Raw genomic sequence first — 16,280 nt, 5'->3', positions numbered from 1 at the left:
AGCATGGAAAGAAAGAATGGTGTCAGGTTGAGGAAGTCCTTCAACATCAGGCAAACAAATATGAAGATTTTTTAGACCTGGAGACATTCGTGCTGAAGGAAGATTGGTGAGCAGTAGTGTGGAGGATGGATTGGATGGGGAAGGGTAACGAGGAGTAATTGCTGGGGAACAGTGGAATAAAATTGTAGATGGGAGGGAGAGGACGTTCTAGTCTGTAAGGTCCTTGCTTGATAGTGGGGATTGTTGTTTCATTCATCTGTATAACCTCATCATTCCCTAGCACAGTGCCTTACACATGAGGAGCACCCAGGAAACGACAGATGAATGAACGATTGTATAAATGAATGAATAAAATAACCTTTCCAATTTCAATCTTATCAATCCAATTGATAGATGGAAACTGAAGAAAGGGAACATATCAACATATCTAGTGCATTAATTCTTCCTGATCAAAGGAGAGTAGAGTAGTGCAATTGAAACTCTTTGGTTAATGCGTAAATTGTAGTATCACTACTTTAGTCTCAGGATTTCACCAATTTTTAACGCCCCCTTGTCCCCAACCCTATATAGTCACCAGGAAAGTTCCTTTAATCAAAAACACTTAGATATTTTTCCACCTACCACTACTCTACCACCACAGCCTACTATTAATTAGGAGAAGAGTACGCCAGTGAGGCAATGAGCTTAGAAACAATCTTTATAGTGGTGATGATCTCACAGCATTCCCATTTTCAACTCAATGACTTGAAAGAATTCAAGAGCTTGATGTGATCTCATGTTTATCTTTAATCAGTATCTCCCTAGAAGAAGGTTTTTGTCTAAAGGTCATGATGTACGTCAGACAAGCCAGCTCAACATTTGTGGACCTTGAGCCTACCCCCCAAAGAGTAGCTGGAATCCTTCCAAAGTCCACCTGTGTGGGTGGTGGCCCCAGAATTCTTTGCATCTTTGCAGAAGAGTGAAGTTAATCCTTCAGAGGATGGGGGGGGGAAACACTTTAAAATGAAGTTAAATAGCTTTTAGATTATCTGCTATTTGAATTATTAGAATTACCACTCCTTTTCAATATTGTGGAAAAACAATGGTGGCTTTTAATATTTAAATTTGATTTTTTAAATTTAAATTTAAATTATTTAAATTTAATTTTTAAATTTGTGCTTTTGGTTGCTTGGAGGAAAACAATTTTTTCTGCCTAAATCTAACATGTTTTATTAGCATATGTTGATTAACATAATCAACAGGAACAGGAATTTTGTAATTAAGGACATGGCAACAAGATAACAGGATTTAGGGCTAGAAGGGATCTTGGGAGTCACATCTTCTAAGCCCCTTATTTTGTAGATAGGAAACAAATACTCAGATTGAGTGATTTGCCCAAGGTCACCCAGCAAGAAAAGACAGAATTCAAACCCAGATCCTTTGACTCCAAATTGAGTACTTTTGCTACTGAGCTACTGAGAATGGAAAATTCAGCTAACACAGTTTTTTCCCTAAACACCTGATCATGTTTCATGCCTACATCTTTCTTTTTTCTTTTTTTTTTAATGCTAGAAGCGATTAATAACTGATATCATCAGATGGAGGCAAGATGGTAAAGAGAAAAGAGTATTGGCTCTGGAGAAAGATAACCTATCACCTGAATGACCTTGGGTAAGTCATTTCTTATCCCTTGTGGGTTAGATTCCTGAGCAATTCAATGATGAAGAGCCAGACTAGATGATTTCTGAAACCCCTTTTGTTACATTCACCTAGATTCTTCAAGGCAAGTGGGTAAGGAGCAGGCTACTATCCCAAACTCTCTCCACTGTATTATGGCATCCCAAAGAATTGTAAGCAGATGTACCATGTGCTAAGCAGAGAGAGTGTGCTGGGGAGATTCCTCAAGCCTCTTCCCCCTTGCACATCCTCTATGCAAGAGATATACAACCACACAGCATTGTTGTACAGAAAGGAGGGGCACATAAACATGTAAATGTGTGAGCCCAATGCCATAAAAAGGAAAATTCAGGTCAATTCCATTGAATTCAATGCCAGAAATATTTATTAAGCCCCTCCTGTATGCAAGATTACTATGCTGGGGGAGAAACACATTTTAGATATATTAAAAAAAAAATCCTACTGTCCCTGCTCTCATGGAGCTTACAGTCTCATAGTCAATAGTAATAGAGAATGTAGAATGAAATATTGAAATTCAGGCATAACGTGAATGTTCACAACATTTTAAATAAGAGTGTCCCAAAAATCTTAGTGCATTTTAAACCATTAGTAGCTTTAAAATGCACAGAGACTTTTGGAACACCAGGTACAATGCTTCCTTGTCACTCATTTCTTGGAATAAAAGTAGCTGCTTATGTTTAGCTCTCCAAGACTTTGGACTTTGTGACTTGTGTTTATGGCTAACTGGGTCTTACATTTCTGTCACTTCTGATTACTGGTATTTAGTTTCATTGAACTTGTATCCCAGCTCGTTATCCACTCTCTTGAAGTCAGGAATTATGTCTTGTCCTTTTTCTACAACTGTACCTAATGTTTTGGGAAACGCCCATCCTACAGTATGAGTGCCAACTATATCCTTACATGTGAGATGCCTTTGGTTTTGGTTAAGGACCAAGTAATGGCACAGGGCACTTGGTCATAGACATTAAATTTTTTTTAATTGAAATGGCAGAGAGATAAATTATCACATGTACAAAGTTGTTTGTGATGGTTCCAATCCTGGAGATCAATACAACAAAAATGAAGTATGTGTGGCATAACAAATCCACTCTCCCATTTATAAAACAACATGTCTCTGTTCAGATAAAAGTCCTTTAAAGTGTAGGTCATATTTGTAACATCCTTTTAAACGTCTCCAACCTATGGCAAAAATGAAACAGAGCTATAATTCTTTAAATACAAGAGTAATTAGATGTTAGACATAATAAATATGAACAGACTTAAAATATTACCCGTAAATTTTTTAAACCACTACAATATATGGATGACAAATAATTACCAAAATTTGCCTTAAGAAATGGTCACTTGAGCAACAGATTGAACTTCAGTGGATAGCCATAGTTTACATATATGCATATATGTGTGTATATGTCTATACAGACACACACATACATATATTTCCTATATACTATACATACATATATTTTATATATACATGTGCACACAAATATATACATATATGCAAGAAACCAACACTTAATTTTTAAAATCAGCAAGCATAAAATATTCCATCATGAAGTTGTTTGTCTAAAAAGCCAAAGAGCAGGTAGTGAATTTCATACCAGGCTGAATACATGCAGGAGAATAATAATCAACAAGTATAGGAAGTGAAAGATAAATATTGAAAAGGAAATTTGTGTGCCTTATGAAATGAGCAGGACAATGTTTTAAAAAATACATATAGTGCTCAATCATTTCTTAATAGTTTATTTTAACATGTGATCTGAGCCCACCTGTTTGGATCCTCCCAAGTGTTGTTGCTGGCCATCTATCGAAAGTCTATTGAATGGAATAATCTTCATGGTAGTTTTCTTCATAGAGTACCACCTTGACCTCCAGGTAGCCCAGATAATGCCATTATCATAGCCATTGGCAGTTGATGATCTTGAGTAAGTGCCCCCTACAACATAAATTATACAAATATATCTCATTAGTCTGAAACGCTTTGAAACAGAAATATGGCTGTGCTATTTTCTACCATTTATAAATAATATATAATATCCTCCACTAAAGTCTTGCCTCACTGTGACATGAAGGTGATCCTGGGTTCTAGAGGTCCCCTAAGTGCTGGGTAATTTTTTCCAAGGCTTCTAGCATAGACCTGGGAATGGGTCATCCGTTACTTAGGGACAAGCTTAGCCAAGCACAGAGAGGGTCTTCATCAAAATGCTGGCCACCAGACAATGACACTTGTGGCCACAACAGCTCATGAAATCATTCCCTAAGAGGTTGTACTTGGTACTGGTGTCACCATGACTTTGAGGCATTAAAACAAGTGCTTCTATGCAACATGTAAGACATTTGAAAATCTTATTAAAGCCCTTCTTTTTAAAAAACAATTTTAGATGGCTGTCTTATTACGTTGCTAATGTATCTGATTTCATCAGTGTGGGAGACTCCTAGTGTGAAAATTCCCATCCACCAATACAGATTACATCTGAACGAGGGCTTGGTCAGTCTTGGGGAGCTGCCTGAAGCAGCACATTGATGTTCTATGAGCCCCAGGCTCAGCTGAAGACTCAGGTAGACCTCGGTTTAAGTCTTTTCAGTATCCCAGAAAACTCCATCATCCTAAAAATTCTGGAACATTTGATGATCTTGCACGATAGATGGGGTTCCCTGCACCATTAAAATTATAGAGCCAAAACCTAATAGTGATAGTTCCAGTAACAATATGAAATCATATTTTAGTAATAATTTTGAAATAATATGAGTAATTACAATGATAATAGCTAGTATTCATAAAGCTCTTTAAGGTTTTCAAATCACTTTAGAAGTGTTGTCTCTTATTATCCTCACAATACCCTGAGAGGTAGATGTTATCATTACCTCCATTTTACAGATAACAAAACTGAGGCAGACAGAAGTTATGTGACTTGCCCAAGGTCACACAACTAGTAAGTATCTGAGGCTAGATTTTAATTCAGGTCTTATGGACTCCAGGTTTAGCATTCTATCTAGTATGTCACCTACAAACAATCTTCGCAGTAATGATTTGATCACACAACATTCTGATTTTCAACTCAATGACTTCACAAGAGCTTGATGTGACCTCATGTTTATCTTTAGTCAGTATCTCTTTGATACTGATTGGTAACAATTGATAACAATAACATGAAATATAACATATGATATAATAATATGTTATAATAATATTAGATAGATTGATAGCTATGGATATAGATACTTCCACTAATAAAGGACCTACATCTGAATCCTGCTCTCACCATTTACCACTTGCATGATTTTGAGGAAGTCACTTCATTTCTCTGGGGCTCAGTTTCCTCATCAATAAGTTGAACCAGCTAGACTAGATGATTTCTAAAGTTTCTGCCAACCATAATCCTTTGGTCCTATAATGCTTTACGGTTTCCATAGCACCACACAAATAGAAGTTCCGCTACCCCAGACCATTGGCCCAGCTTTTCACCCAGCCTCTATAGCCATTATCCAGAGGAGCAACTCTTTTTATATACATATATGTGTGTATATATGTATATAAGTATACATACACATGCATATATATATGTATATGTGTGTGTATATACATATATAATATATATACACATATATATATTATATATATATATATATGTATATATATATATAGTTTAAGGCAGTTAGGATCAAGTGACTTTTCCAGGGTCACACAGCTAGTAAGTGTCAAGTGTTTGCTCTGAGGCCAGATTTGAACTCAGGTCCTCCTGATTCCAGGGCCGGTGCTCTATCAACTGCACCACCTAGCTGCCCCCAGAGGAGCAACTCTTGAGGAGGCAAGCCCTAACAACTACCCCTGCAGAGGCTGTAACCCCTGCCTGCTTAGCACCTACTACTACTGAAGACTCAGAAAAGAAAGTCTGCCAACCCCTAAAACCCCTGGCAACTCTCTAGTGGTTCAACATCAGCAACAGATATGGTCTGATCAATGGGGAATGACGCTAAAGAAGATGCATTCCCATTTGTTTTGCCTCTGTGTCCTAAATACCCTTGAGTTTTTCATTGGGCTTATAGCTGGGGCCTCTGATATGTGTCAGAATGTGAGCTCTTTGGTAGCAGAGGATCTTTTGCTTTTTACTTTGCATCCCTGCTTAGCACAGGGGATTGAATTGGTCTAGACTCATTTCAATTCAGCAATCATTTGTAAATTACCTACTATGTACATATAGCAAGCACTTAATTCACTGTTTCCCATTCATTTTCTTTTAGTCAGTTCCATATAGATTACCCACCTGGAATCTAGTGGTATTCCAAATTGCCCTTAACACATCTAGTGGGCCTTCCTCATTAAACTTAGCAATTTTGAAATCAATATACTTGGGTTATTTTTCTAAAGGCAAGTCAGAAAGGCCCAAATCCTCCCTCCCCTGTTTACCTGAATGAGGTAACCTGCCTATCTCCAATGCGGGTACATAACTGAGCCAGCAATAGTGTACTCCAGGAAATGGCACTGGAGTGTTGCTAACAGCCCTCACTGCAAAGTAGACAGCAAACCTCATGTGCTTCAAAAGAAATTTTTTTAGTGCCTAGTACAAGGGTGAATCAGGAGTCACCAGCGTGGTACAAGGGAATGACCTTAGTCATGCAGCTTCCATGACAGAAGCAGAAGTCAATATCACATGAAGCAAGGTCCCTGGTCTAACAGCCAACATGACAGTGAGTTTTTCGAGAGAAAGGAGTCAAGGATATTAGGTTGCTCAAAAACAACATGTGGTAGTATTCAGGAGCAAATTTCCCTCCCTTCTGACATGACTCAGGTGGACTATCAGTTAGAGTAATGCTCTGAAAGACTGAAGTTTATATTCTGATGGTTGAGAGGATGAATAGAACTGAAGGACCTTGAGGAAGGCGGCCTCAGGAAGCAGAAATATACACAAAGTTGGCTGTCAATATCCTTTTTTCTCTCCCAACTGCTGGCCCAGGTACCCACTGCTCTCCCAACACCTTTTTATACACCAGATCCTCTGCTCTGTTGCCCACATTTCCAAACAGTACTTTCTGTTTTAGGTCTTTTGTGACCCCCTATCATCAAGAAAATGCACCCTCAGTGATTTGTTACAAACTACCACGCAGGTGATAACACAAACACATTATCTATCTATCTATATGCATATACATATACACACATATATGTATATACATCCATCCATACATATACGTATACATATATATGCTTATAGGGGCAGCTAGGTGGTGCAGTGGATAGAACACCAGCCCTGAAGTCAGGAGGACCTGAGTTCAAATCTGGCCTCAGACCAAACATTTGACACTTACTAGCTGTGTGACCTTGGACAAGTCACTTAACTCCTATTGCCTTAAAAAAAAGGCATATATATGCTTATGAGCACTCACAGATTATACTACTCAAATGACGTGCATATTTAATTAGGGAACAGTTAACTTCTGGAAACAGTGTGGTAACTACAAAGACTAACTTTGAGGGTGAAAATTGAATAGCCCATGACAAATCACTAGACTGATAATTTGCAGCAGTTGGATACCCTGTGATAGGGCCAAACCTAAGTGTTAGCTAAGCTTTATCCAACACTGACCTTGAAAAAAAAAAAGGAACTAAAATAATAAAAGCACCCATCCATCTCTTAACTATTTTTCAGTCTTTGCATAAATCAGATCATAGGGTCATAGGCTCAGTTGCAAAAGACTGATTTTATGCATGAGGAATCTGAGATCAAAGATATTAAGTGATTTGCTCAGTGTTTTTATATCATCTTACTAGGGTCACAGACAGAGAGGAAGAGGCAAATTTTAATCTAGGCCTTCTGACCCCAAATCCATGATAGCACACTGGCACTTAATGCCTTGCATGAAAACTGTATAATGAACCAGGAAACAAGAAATGACAATACCTTGGTAATAAACACCATTGAGGTGGCCTGCATGACATTTGTTCATCCACCAGCCAGAGCCATCTTGTTCAGCACAGTTACCCTCAAATTTATCATTGTCATTGTCCCAGGTACTGAACTGCATGCCAGCATGGGAGGTGAAAAACTTGTCACTTGGATCATCACCAAAATCAAAGCCATCAAAGGCATCTCCTGCATCTCCTCCAAGGAAGTAGCCATAGGTCAGCCGGTACTTGTCAGCTTCAGCCCCCACCTTGAACATGGCATAGTCAGCCGTGCTATGGAAAAAGGAATAGACCCATCAGTAACCTCTTTTTTGGAAATACCAGCATTATCCCTAGAGTTGTCATGGTGTTTACACATGAAGTACTCATTTATACTTCAGTTTCTGGCTTAGAGATGGACAACACTCATGAAGAGTCAGTATCACATGGCAACCAGGAGACACCTTTCCCCTCAAAAAATATTATTCATCTAGATGTATGATCTAGACTCAATTCAATTCAACAATAACTTATTAATCACCTACTATGTACCAGGCTGTATGCAACACTGATGCCAGAAGTCCAGATATTTTGAAAAGCTGAAAAATTGGCTGAATTTTTCACCGATGTCTGTCTTTGACATCGTGTAGACAGAACCTTAGTGGACCATGGCTATTTTTCTAATCATTATTCTTTGGTTTCCAAGCTCAAAAAACTTAAGAGAATAATAAGTTAGCATTGTTAGCCCTTGACGAAGTTATTTTCCTAGAAATGTGAACGTTAGAAGTCAGAAAACGTACTGTCTTTGCTGTATACAAGAGTAAAGTGACATTGCTCTCAATTGGCAAACCAGTTCTGCTGGGAGCTGAAGGCCAGGCACACTGTGGGGGCACTGGGAAAAGTATGAATAATCATGCCTGCAAAAGTGCATGGAATTTCCAGGTGAGGGAAAGGAATTCTCTTTCAGGAGGAAATGTGAGGTAGGGACAGAATTGTATAATGTGGAGGAAAATAGGTATTTCACATTGAAGCTGCTCAAATAGAATATATAAAATATTCAGTTTCTTCATTGGTCTGCAATGTTTAAAGAATGGAAATTTGTGAGAGGAAAATCTGTAATATGGTAATATTTCTGCTAGTAGAAACTCACCAGTTTGACGCAGAATTGATCTCTTCATTCTACTGATATATTAATATTGCTCCATTTAGAAATATTTAAAAATGGTTTAACTAGGGAATTCAGTGCAAAAGGTTGTATGTTTCCACGACATGAACAGATCAAAGCAATTACTGCTCTTTTATAGGAATTAGGAAAATACAAAGATGCAAGATGTCCCTCATCTTGCACTTCATTGGTGTGAATTTGTGGAAACCAGCGTGCTGAACTTTTAAGCAATTGAATTGGTTAAGAATTGGCTTAGATACCTAAGCTCTTTAGCTGGAACCAGTACTTTATCCACGAAATAGCCCAAGAAGCAAATAAATTACTATGAGGAGGGTTGAGTGCCACTTTGCTTTTGCCTTGCTGGTTTGCCATGTAGCTCTGTGGCAAACTGACAAAGACCAATTCCAAGGAGCCTTTTGTCTTAAGATGCCCCTCTTAAACTGTACCTGGTTTTGCCACTCCAGTCTTCCAATTCTATTCTTAATGCGTATGGAATTGTAGTCTGGGTACTTAGAAGGTGAATCTTTTCATTTCCCAGCCAAAACTCTGTGTTGCCAGTTGGAGACAAATGTCCAAATCCTTCCTTATACTGAATCCAGTTTTTCTTGAAGTCCAGGCTCCCATCCAATCTCTAATAGAATATTTGCAAAGGCAAAAGCAGATGATTAGTGACCAACACATTAATACTGTCACAGTTTGGTTTTAAAATATTGGTAAATGGTAATTTATTTAGATGCTATGAGTAAGGACTCAGACTGTGGATTTCGTTTTTATCAAAGGGGATCATTCTGTGCTCTGTCTAAAACATCTAACAACCAAAGGTTCCAGCTCCCATTTCTTTGATAGAATAGTTGAAGTAGGAAGTACAATACAGGATTAGTGAGTAGAAAGAATCTTAATGAATGTCTAGTCCAGAGCTGTAACTATTCATGTCAGGGTACAGGACAAGCATTATGGAATTCATCAAGGGCAAGTAGAATTAAAATTGGCCCTTTGTAATGCATATTGTGAAAACAATATAAGAAAAATTCAGTTGGAAGGGCTAATTACTACAGAACTTCTATGGTGCAAAATGACTGCATATGTTAACTTCTTTTGTACCCTCTAAATTTCATTGCCCCAAAGCAAAGCCCGGTCATCCTACCTTAGTTCTAGTTCTGATCTTAATTTTACAGTTTAGGAAACTCAGGCCAAAAGAGATGAAGTGACTTGCCCAAAGCCAAGAAGATAGTAAATAGCAGACTTAGAATTTGAATACATGTCAACCGACACTAAATGCCACTACACTCCATTGGTAAAAGTAGTTGATGGTATTGGCACCTGAGTGTCATTACTGAACTCTCTGGAAGACTCCACCTTCTTATAGCAGCCTGAATCTTTCTAAGTTATTTCTCTAGTTTTGTTTTAAGATGGCATGATATTAAGAGGAATGTAAAGATTGGAGGTTAAAGTTTACTTCAAAGAAAACAAAAATAGTGATGATGATGATGAAGAGGAGGAGAAGAAGAGGAAGAAGAAAAAGAGGAGGAAGAAGCAAAAGAAGAGGAGGAGGAAGAAGAAGAAGAAGAAGGAGAAGAAGGAGAAGAAGAAGGAGGAGGAGGAGGAGGAGAAGGAGAAGGAGAAGAAGAAGAAAAGAAGAAAAGAAGAGGAGAAGAAGAAGGAGGAGGAGGAGAAGGAGGAGGAGAAGGAGAAGGAGAAGAAGAAGAAGAAGAAGAAGAAGAAGAAGAAGAAGAAGAAGAAGAAGAAGAAAGGGGGGAGGAGGAGAGGAAAAAGGATAAAGGGGAAGCATAAAGAATACCAGGAGGGGGAGAGAAAGGAGAAGAAGATGAACAATAACATACCTTCTGAAGTACAGTCCATCCATTGCCTGATGAATCTATTTCACAGTAGACCAAGAACTGTGTCTTAGCTTTTAATGGCTGGACAAAGTAAAGACCACTTACTGAGGCCCCTTTGTTTGCAATGTCTTGACAATCTGTTGGAAAAATCAGATTGTGTCAGTCAGTGCAGTTCCTCTTGTTTTATTCTGGGGCCACATTCTGGAAAGGACATGGATAAGTGGGCGCTCATTCAAAAGATGACAATCAGGATGGGAAGGGAGTTTGACATGAGGCTGTTTGAGGATTTGCTAAAAGACCTGGGAATGTTTAATGGGGAAAGGGAAGACTTAGTGGGGCTAGCCAGGATAGCTGGCTTCAAGTATTTGTAGGGCTATATTAGATTTGTTCTGCTTGGACTCAAAGAGCAGAGCTAGGAGCAACAGTGGAATTTGCAGAGAAGCAGATGTGAGGAAAAACCTCCTGATAATTAGGACGTTCCAAACATAAAACAGGCTGCCTGTTGGTTCACTCTCATTGGAGGTTTGTAAGTGGAGGCTGAATTGCTGACTGTCTATGTGGTTGTAGAGGAAATTCTCATCCAGTATAGGTTAAACTAAATGGTCTTGAGATTTCTTTCAATCTTAGAATCCGCAACCCTAGTTTAGAATGTGTTCAGTGTCTTAAGACCAAGCTCACTTTTCCTCCAAATTGCACAGCGTTTTCATTCCCTGAAGGAAGATGTATGCACTATAATTCCTTTTGAAACTTGAACCACCTAAACAGTAAATCAGTCAATGACTAGCACCTACTAAGCATCTACTTTGTGCTGAGCATTGGGGATACAAGGAAGGAGTTCACATTTTAAAGGAGAAGACAGCATGCAAATAGCTATGTAAGCACAAGATATATACAGGATAAACTGGGGCTAGTCTCAGAGGAAAGGCACTAAGATTAAGGAGAACTAGGACAGGCTTCTTGCAGAAAATGGCACTTAGCTGCAACTTAAAGGAAGCCAAGGAAGCTAATAGACAAAGACCAGGAGGGACAGCATTCCAGGCAGGGGGGACAGCCAGTGACGAGACTCAGAGTTGGGAGATGGTGCTTCTTGTGTGAGGAACAGCAAGGAGGCCAATATCACTGGACTGCCAAGGTCCAGTTGGCTAGAAGCGAAACATTCACTCATAGAGTGATCTGTGATTGGCACTCTGCCTCCCCCTCCAGAGAGGTGATCCCAGAATTAGTGTCTCACTCACCCTTTCCAGTGGTTTCTTGTATCTGAACTGAGTCTTTGCAAGGCTCCTGACATTTGGCTTCAAGTTCAACTGCTTTTTGTTTCAACTGAATAATCTTTTGGTTGTTTGAATCCAAGATCTCTTGTAAATACCTACAAGCAAAAGCAAAACCAAAACAAAGCGAAACAAAGCAACAAGAAAAAAAATAATTCAGGCTTCGTTTGACTCTAATAACTGTCTGTTTCACAGATGTTACCTTGTTTTCCCAAGATTTACCCGAGACAGAATTGTTTGTTTTTCTCTTCTGGTAAAAATTATAAAAGGACACAGTTGGGGCTGAGGGGAAGCACCCTAATCTACATGGGGGGGGGGAAGAAATATAACAGATACCATTAAGACTGGAGTACACTTTTTTTCTTTGTTTTTAAGGCAATTGGGGTTAAGAGACTTGCCCAGGGTCACACAGCTAGTAAGTGTCAAGTGTTTGGTCTGAGGCTGCATTTGAACTCAGGTCCTCCTGACTTCAGGGTCGGTGCTCTATCTACTGTACCATCTAGCTGCCCCTGGAGTACACTTTCAATCTCAATGTCTGCACCTAGATAACAGGCATGTGGTATGAAGGAAAGAATTCTCTATGCTTTGTGAGCAAAGACCCTTGGGGCTCATTTTGGTTTTATTCCCCATGAACAGGAATAGAAAGAATATAACGGGAGGTGGGTGGGCATCAGCATAGGCAATAAATTAAGATGCCGAATACTTTAATAGAAAGGATACTGGGTTTGGAGTCAGAGGGCTGTGTTCAAATCCTAGCTCTTCCACTTAGTATTTGTGTGATCTTGGACAAGTCACCAAACACCTCAGGCTCTTCATCAGCAAAATGAGGACATTGGATTGGATGAGCCTAGGATCTCTGCCAGCCCTAGATCTATGATGGTCTTTTGGGTTTGAATAAAATGAGCACATGCCAAGTAATTTGATATTAGCTCAATTTCTATCACACTTTTTAAGGTTTATAAAAAGTTTTTTACAATCACTATATGGAAAAGGTAGCATGAATACTACCTCCATTTTACAGAATAGAAAACTGAGTCTTAGAGATGGGACCTGACACCCACCATCATTCAACTCTGAAGTATGCCATCTAGGATTTAAACCTAAGTTTTCCAACTGCAATCCAGCATGGTTTCCATGGTGCTATGCCACCTCCCAAGAAAGTAGATCAGAAATTCAAGAACATTCATGTATCTACTAACTATTCGTATTCCTTTTCATATCTGCTAGAGCCCAACTTGAAGGGGCTCAGTTCTAATCATATGGAGACTATACATGCCTGGGACCTCATTGTCACAGGAGGATATGCTATTGACCCTTCTTGCAGAATGGGGCTGCAGATGTCTAACACTTTGCTTTGGGATATCTTCTTGACATTCACTACTCTGTCACTAAGGACAGATGAACCCTAAAGACTTCTGGATTTTTGTTATATTCCCTTGCCACTGCATCTTTAGGACCAATGGTGCTTTCCATCAAATCTATAGCTGAAACTTCCTAGGTGTGTCATACTTCCCACTGCAATATCAACTCAACCACAGGGAATGTCTTGCTTATCTCTTTATATTCCTTACACTTAGCATAGTGCTTGACACATAGTAAGTGCTTAAGAAGTCCTTTTGCTCATTCTTTAATTCAAGTACCATCCCATCCAAAGTGCTAGAGTATTTTAAAAACAATACAGAAAAGCAATCAAAGTAAATTTCCTATGATCTAACACTCCCATGTTCTTGACCCTTTCGAGGATTAAAAAATTTTTTTAAATTTAAAAAGGGGGCAGCTAGGTGGCGCAGTGGATAGAGCACTGGCCCTGAAGTTAGGAGGATCTGAGTTCAAATCTGACCTTAGACCAAACACTTGATATTTACTAGCTGTGTGACACTGGGCAAGTCACTTAACCCCAATTGCTTAAAAAAAAAATTAAGAGGGCTGTAGTGCCACATTAAAAAAATTCATTTCAATATTTCATTAACTTGAACATGAGATGTGAAACCAGAGGAGAAAATTACATTTGGACAGTAGCAATGAGAGGGAAGTGAATACATCAAGGAAACCTCTCCTTTATGGACCATTGAAGGAGCTAAGACCATTGAAACATAGGTCTAGAGCTTGAAAGGATCTTAAAGGTCATCTAGCTCAACGCCCTCCTTTTATAGCTGAGAAATTTAAGGATCAGAGATGAAAAAACTCTTCTAACACCACAAAATGGGTAAAATCAGAGTAAGGAGTAAGTAAAACCAGAGTAAGGATTTGAATTTGGGTCTTATTGACTCCAAGTTCAATACTCTTTCCACTGCCCATAGACTGATATGAACAAGGGAAAAAATAACACAGAACAAATTTCTATGGCTTTGAAATTCTCCCATGTGGTATATTTGAAATATTCAGGCATACTACCAGTTTCAGCTTTTGAAAACAGAAAAAAAATAGACAAAGAAAATATCCCTCCCTGAAGTAAGTAACATTGAATTTGGAATAGGGTAGCCTTTAAAAAACAACCCTACAAGGCAAAGTCCTTACTTAATATTGTTTTCATGGGTGAGAACCAATGCTTCATATTTCATAATTTCATCAATCATCTTCCTTGACTTCTGAGTCACATCATTGATCACATCTACAGAAAGGGATCAAAAAAGAAAACATCAATAAGGTAAAGGAAAAGGAAGTGGGAAGAATGTCCACTTTCTCTTCTAGTTTTCCCATTTTGTGCTTGTTCTTACTTTGAGGTCTTGCATCAGAATTGCGGCCGACTTGGATTTTCTGGATCAGCAGTTTGGATTCTGATGTCTTATTATCAATATCCCTTAAGGCATCTTCCATATGCCGTAGGTCCTGGTCTACAGTGCTTTGGTATCTGTTTAAGAAATCTGCAATCCCGCAAGTAGTTGGGCAATAGCTACCCTGCAAGATAACCATGAAAGAACACTTTTCCAAATATCTCCCTACCCAAGAGTTCTGACCTAAAGCCCCCAGTATTCAAATGACAGTGATAACCAAATCCCTGCTGTCCCAAACCAGTAATTTCCTATGCCATATGTCCTGGGTTTCTTTGTATCTAGGCCCCCTCTCTGTTAAACACAAAACAAAAGACACACAACTACTTACAAATCGCTCGTCTAAAATGCAGCAGTTGTCTCTGGTGGCAACATACTGTGGAAGGGAAACAACAGGAATTTCACTAGCTGGTCACCACATTTTTTTCCTTGTGATTCAATTCCAAAAGTTGTATTAAAAAAAATATATATATATATTATATATACATATATAATATATATACATATATAATATATATATGTATATATATGTATATATATATTATATATACATATATAATATATACATATATATATATATATATGTATATATATATATGTAAAATAGTAATCGTGTAGTCACACTTACTGCTTGGCATGTTGAAAAGAATAAGAGTAACGTGGAACAATACAGAGCTAACCTCTGGGGATGCCAGGACAACTGCATAGTGTCTGGAGTGCTCTGCCCTTCTGTCCCCTGTCTGCAGAGCAAGCAACTGTTGAAACACCTCACTCTCTCCCTACCCTTTTATATGAACTCCAAAGATGATGTTGACCACAGTCTGTCAAAGCACCCACTAAAAGGGCCAAGAGCCAATCAAGGAGCTGATTTACCAGAAGGGTGGGGAAACCTCTCTCTCTCTGTGTCCCTTTCCTGGGTCCCAGCCAACCCTCCCACAAATTCCCAGATTTTGCAGACAAGTTCCTGTTCCTCCCACCTCGTCTCCACACCCCCACCTCTTGGTCAAAGCCAACCTTTTCTCTCTGAAGCAACAGCATCCTGAAAGCCTGGTCAAGTATTAGCTGTTGCCCTATGGAGAGGACAAGGGACGGGGAAGGTGCATGAAGCAACCACTTCCCAGACATGATTGAGATAACAAACAATGTGGTGTGACCTAGAATGGAATGAACCCAGGCTGAATTTAAGAAGGTGTCCAGGGTCATTACATTGTTACCTACTTTTCTAATGTTCCCTTCTAAGCATTAGGATGGGATCAACAGATATTTGTGCCAGAGTGGGGGTTGTGGGATAGGGGTGGGGTGGGAAGAGGATACCTGCTTTCCACCCTCCACCACACACACACACACACACACACACACACACACACACACACACACACACACAAACACATGCATACTTTATATGCCAAGTTCTTGATATTCAAGGCATCTTCTAGTCTTTCCAAGCTCTCCATTTTCTCAGCAGCAGAAGTGATAGATGGTCTTAGAAAGCGACCCCTACCCTTCTCTACCAAGCTGTATATAGTCACATGTGTTATAAGATCCCAATGCCATTGGGATTAATTCTTCCCTTTGGATTGAATCAATCAATTAACAAATATTTATTAAGTGCCCACTCTGTACCAGGTACTGTGCTTTGTATAAGCACAAAGAATGAAACAATCCCTACTTGCA

The 16,280-nt window shown here is 39.0% G+C and overlaps 1 protein-coding gene across 2 annotated transcripts; it reads right to left on the bottom strand.

Annotated features, from left to right (window-relative positions):
* Nucleotides 1-2,018: 2,018 nt before the first annotated feature.
* FGG (fibrinogen gamma chain) lies at nt 2,019-15,382 on the bottom strand. Of its 2 annotated transcripts, XM_020994106.2 has the most exons (10): nt 15,235-15,382; nt 14,938-14,982; nt 14,553-14,733; nt 14,353-14,446; nt 11,803-11,933; nt 10,571-10,704; nt 9,176-9,360; nt 7,581-7,858; nt 3,450-3,616; nt 2,019-2,856 (listed from the first exon to the last, which is right to left on the bottom strand). In XM_020994106.2, the coding sequence occupies exons 1-10, from the start codon at nt 15,310-15,312 to the stop codon at nt 2,842-2,844; spliced, it is 1,308 nt and encodes a 435-aa protein (XP_020849765.1). In that variant the 5' UTR covers nt 15,313-15,382; the 3' UTR covers nt 2,019-2,841. The 2 variants fall into 2 exon arrangements, with proteins under 2 accessions (XP_020849765.1, XP_020849764.1); XM_020994105.2 differs by having other exon boundaries at nt 2,828-3,616.
* Between the last annotated feature and the right edge of the window lie 898 nt (nt 15,383-16,280).

Source organism: Phascolarctos cinereus, unplaced genomic scaffold (genome assembly GCF_003287225.1).
Source record: "Phascolarctos cinereus isolate Bilbo 61053 unplaced genomic scaffold, phaCin_HiC Scaffold_9;HRSCAF=440, whole genome shotgun sequence".
Lineage (NCBI taxonomy): Eukaryota > Metazoa > Chordata > Mammalia > Diprotodontia > Phascolarctidae > Phascolarctos > Phascolarctos cinereus.
This window is presented reverse-complemented; position numbering and strand designations above follow the sequence as displayed.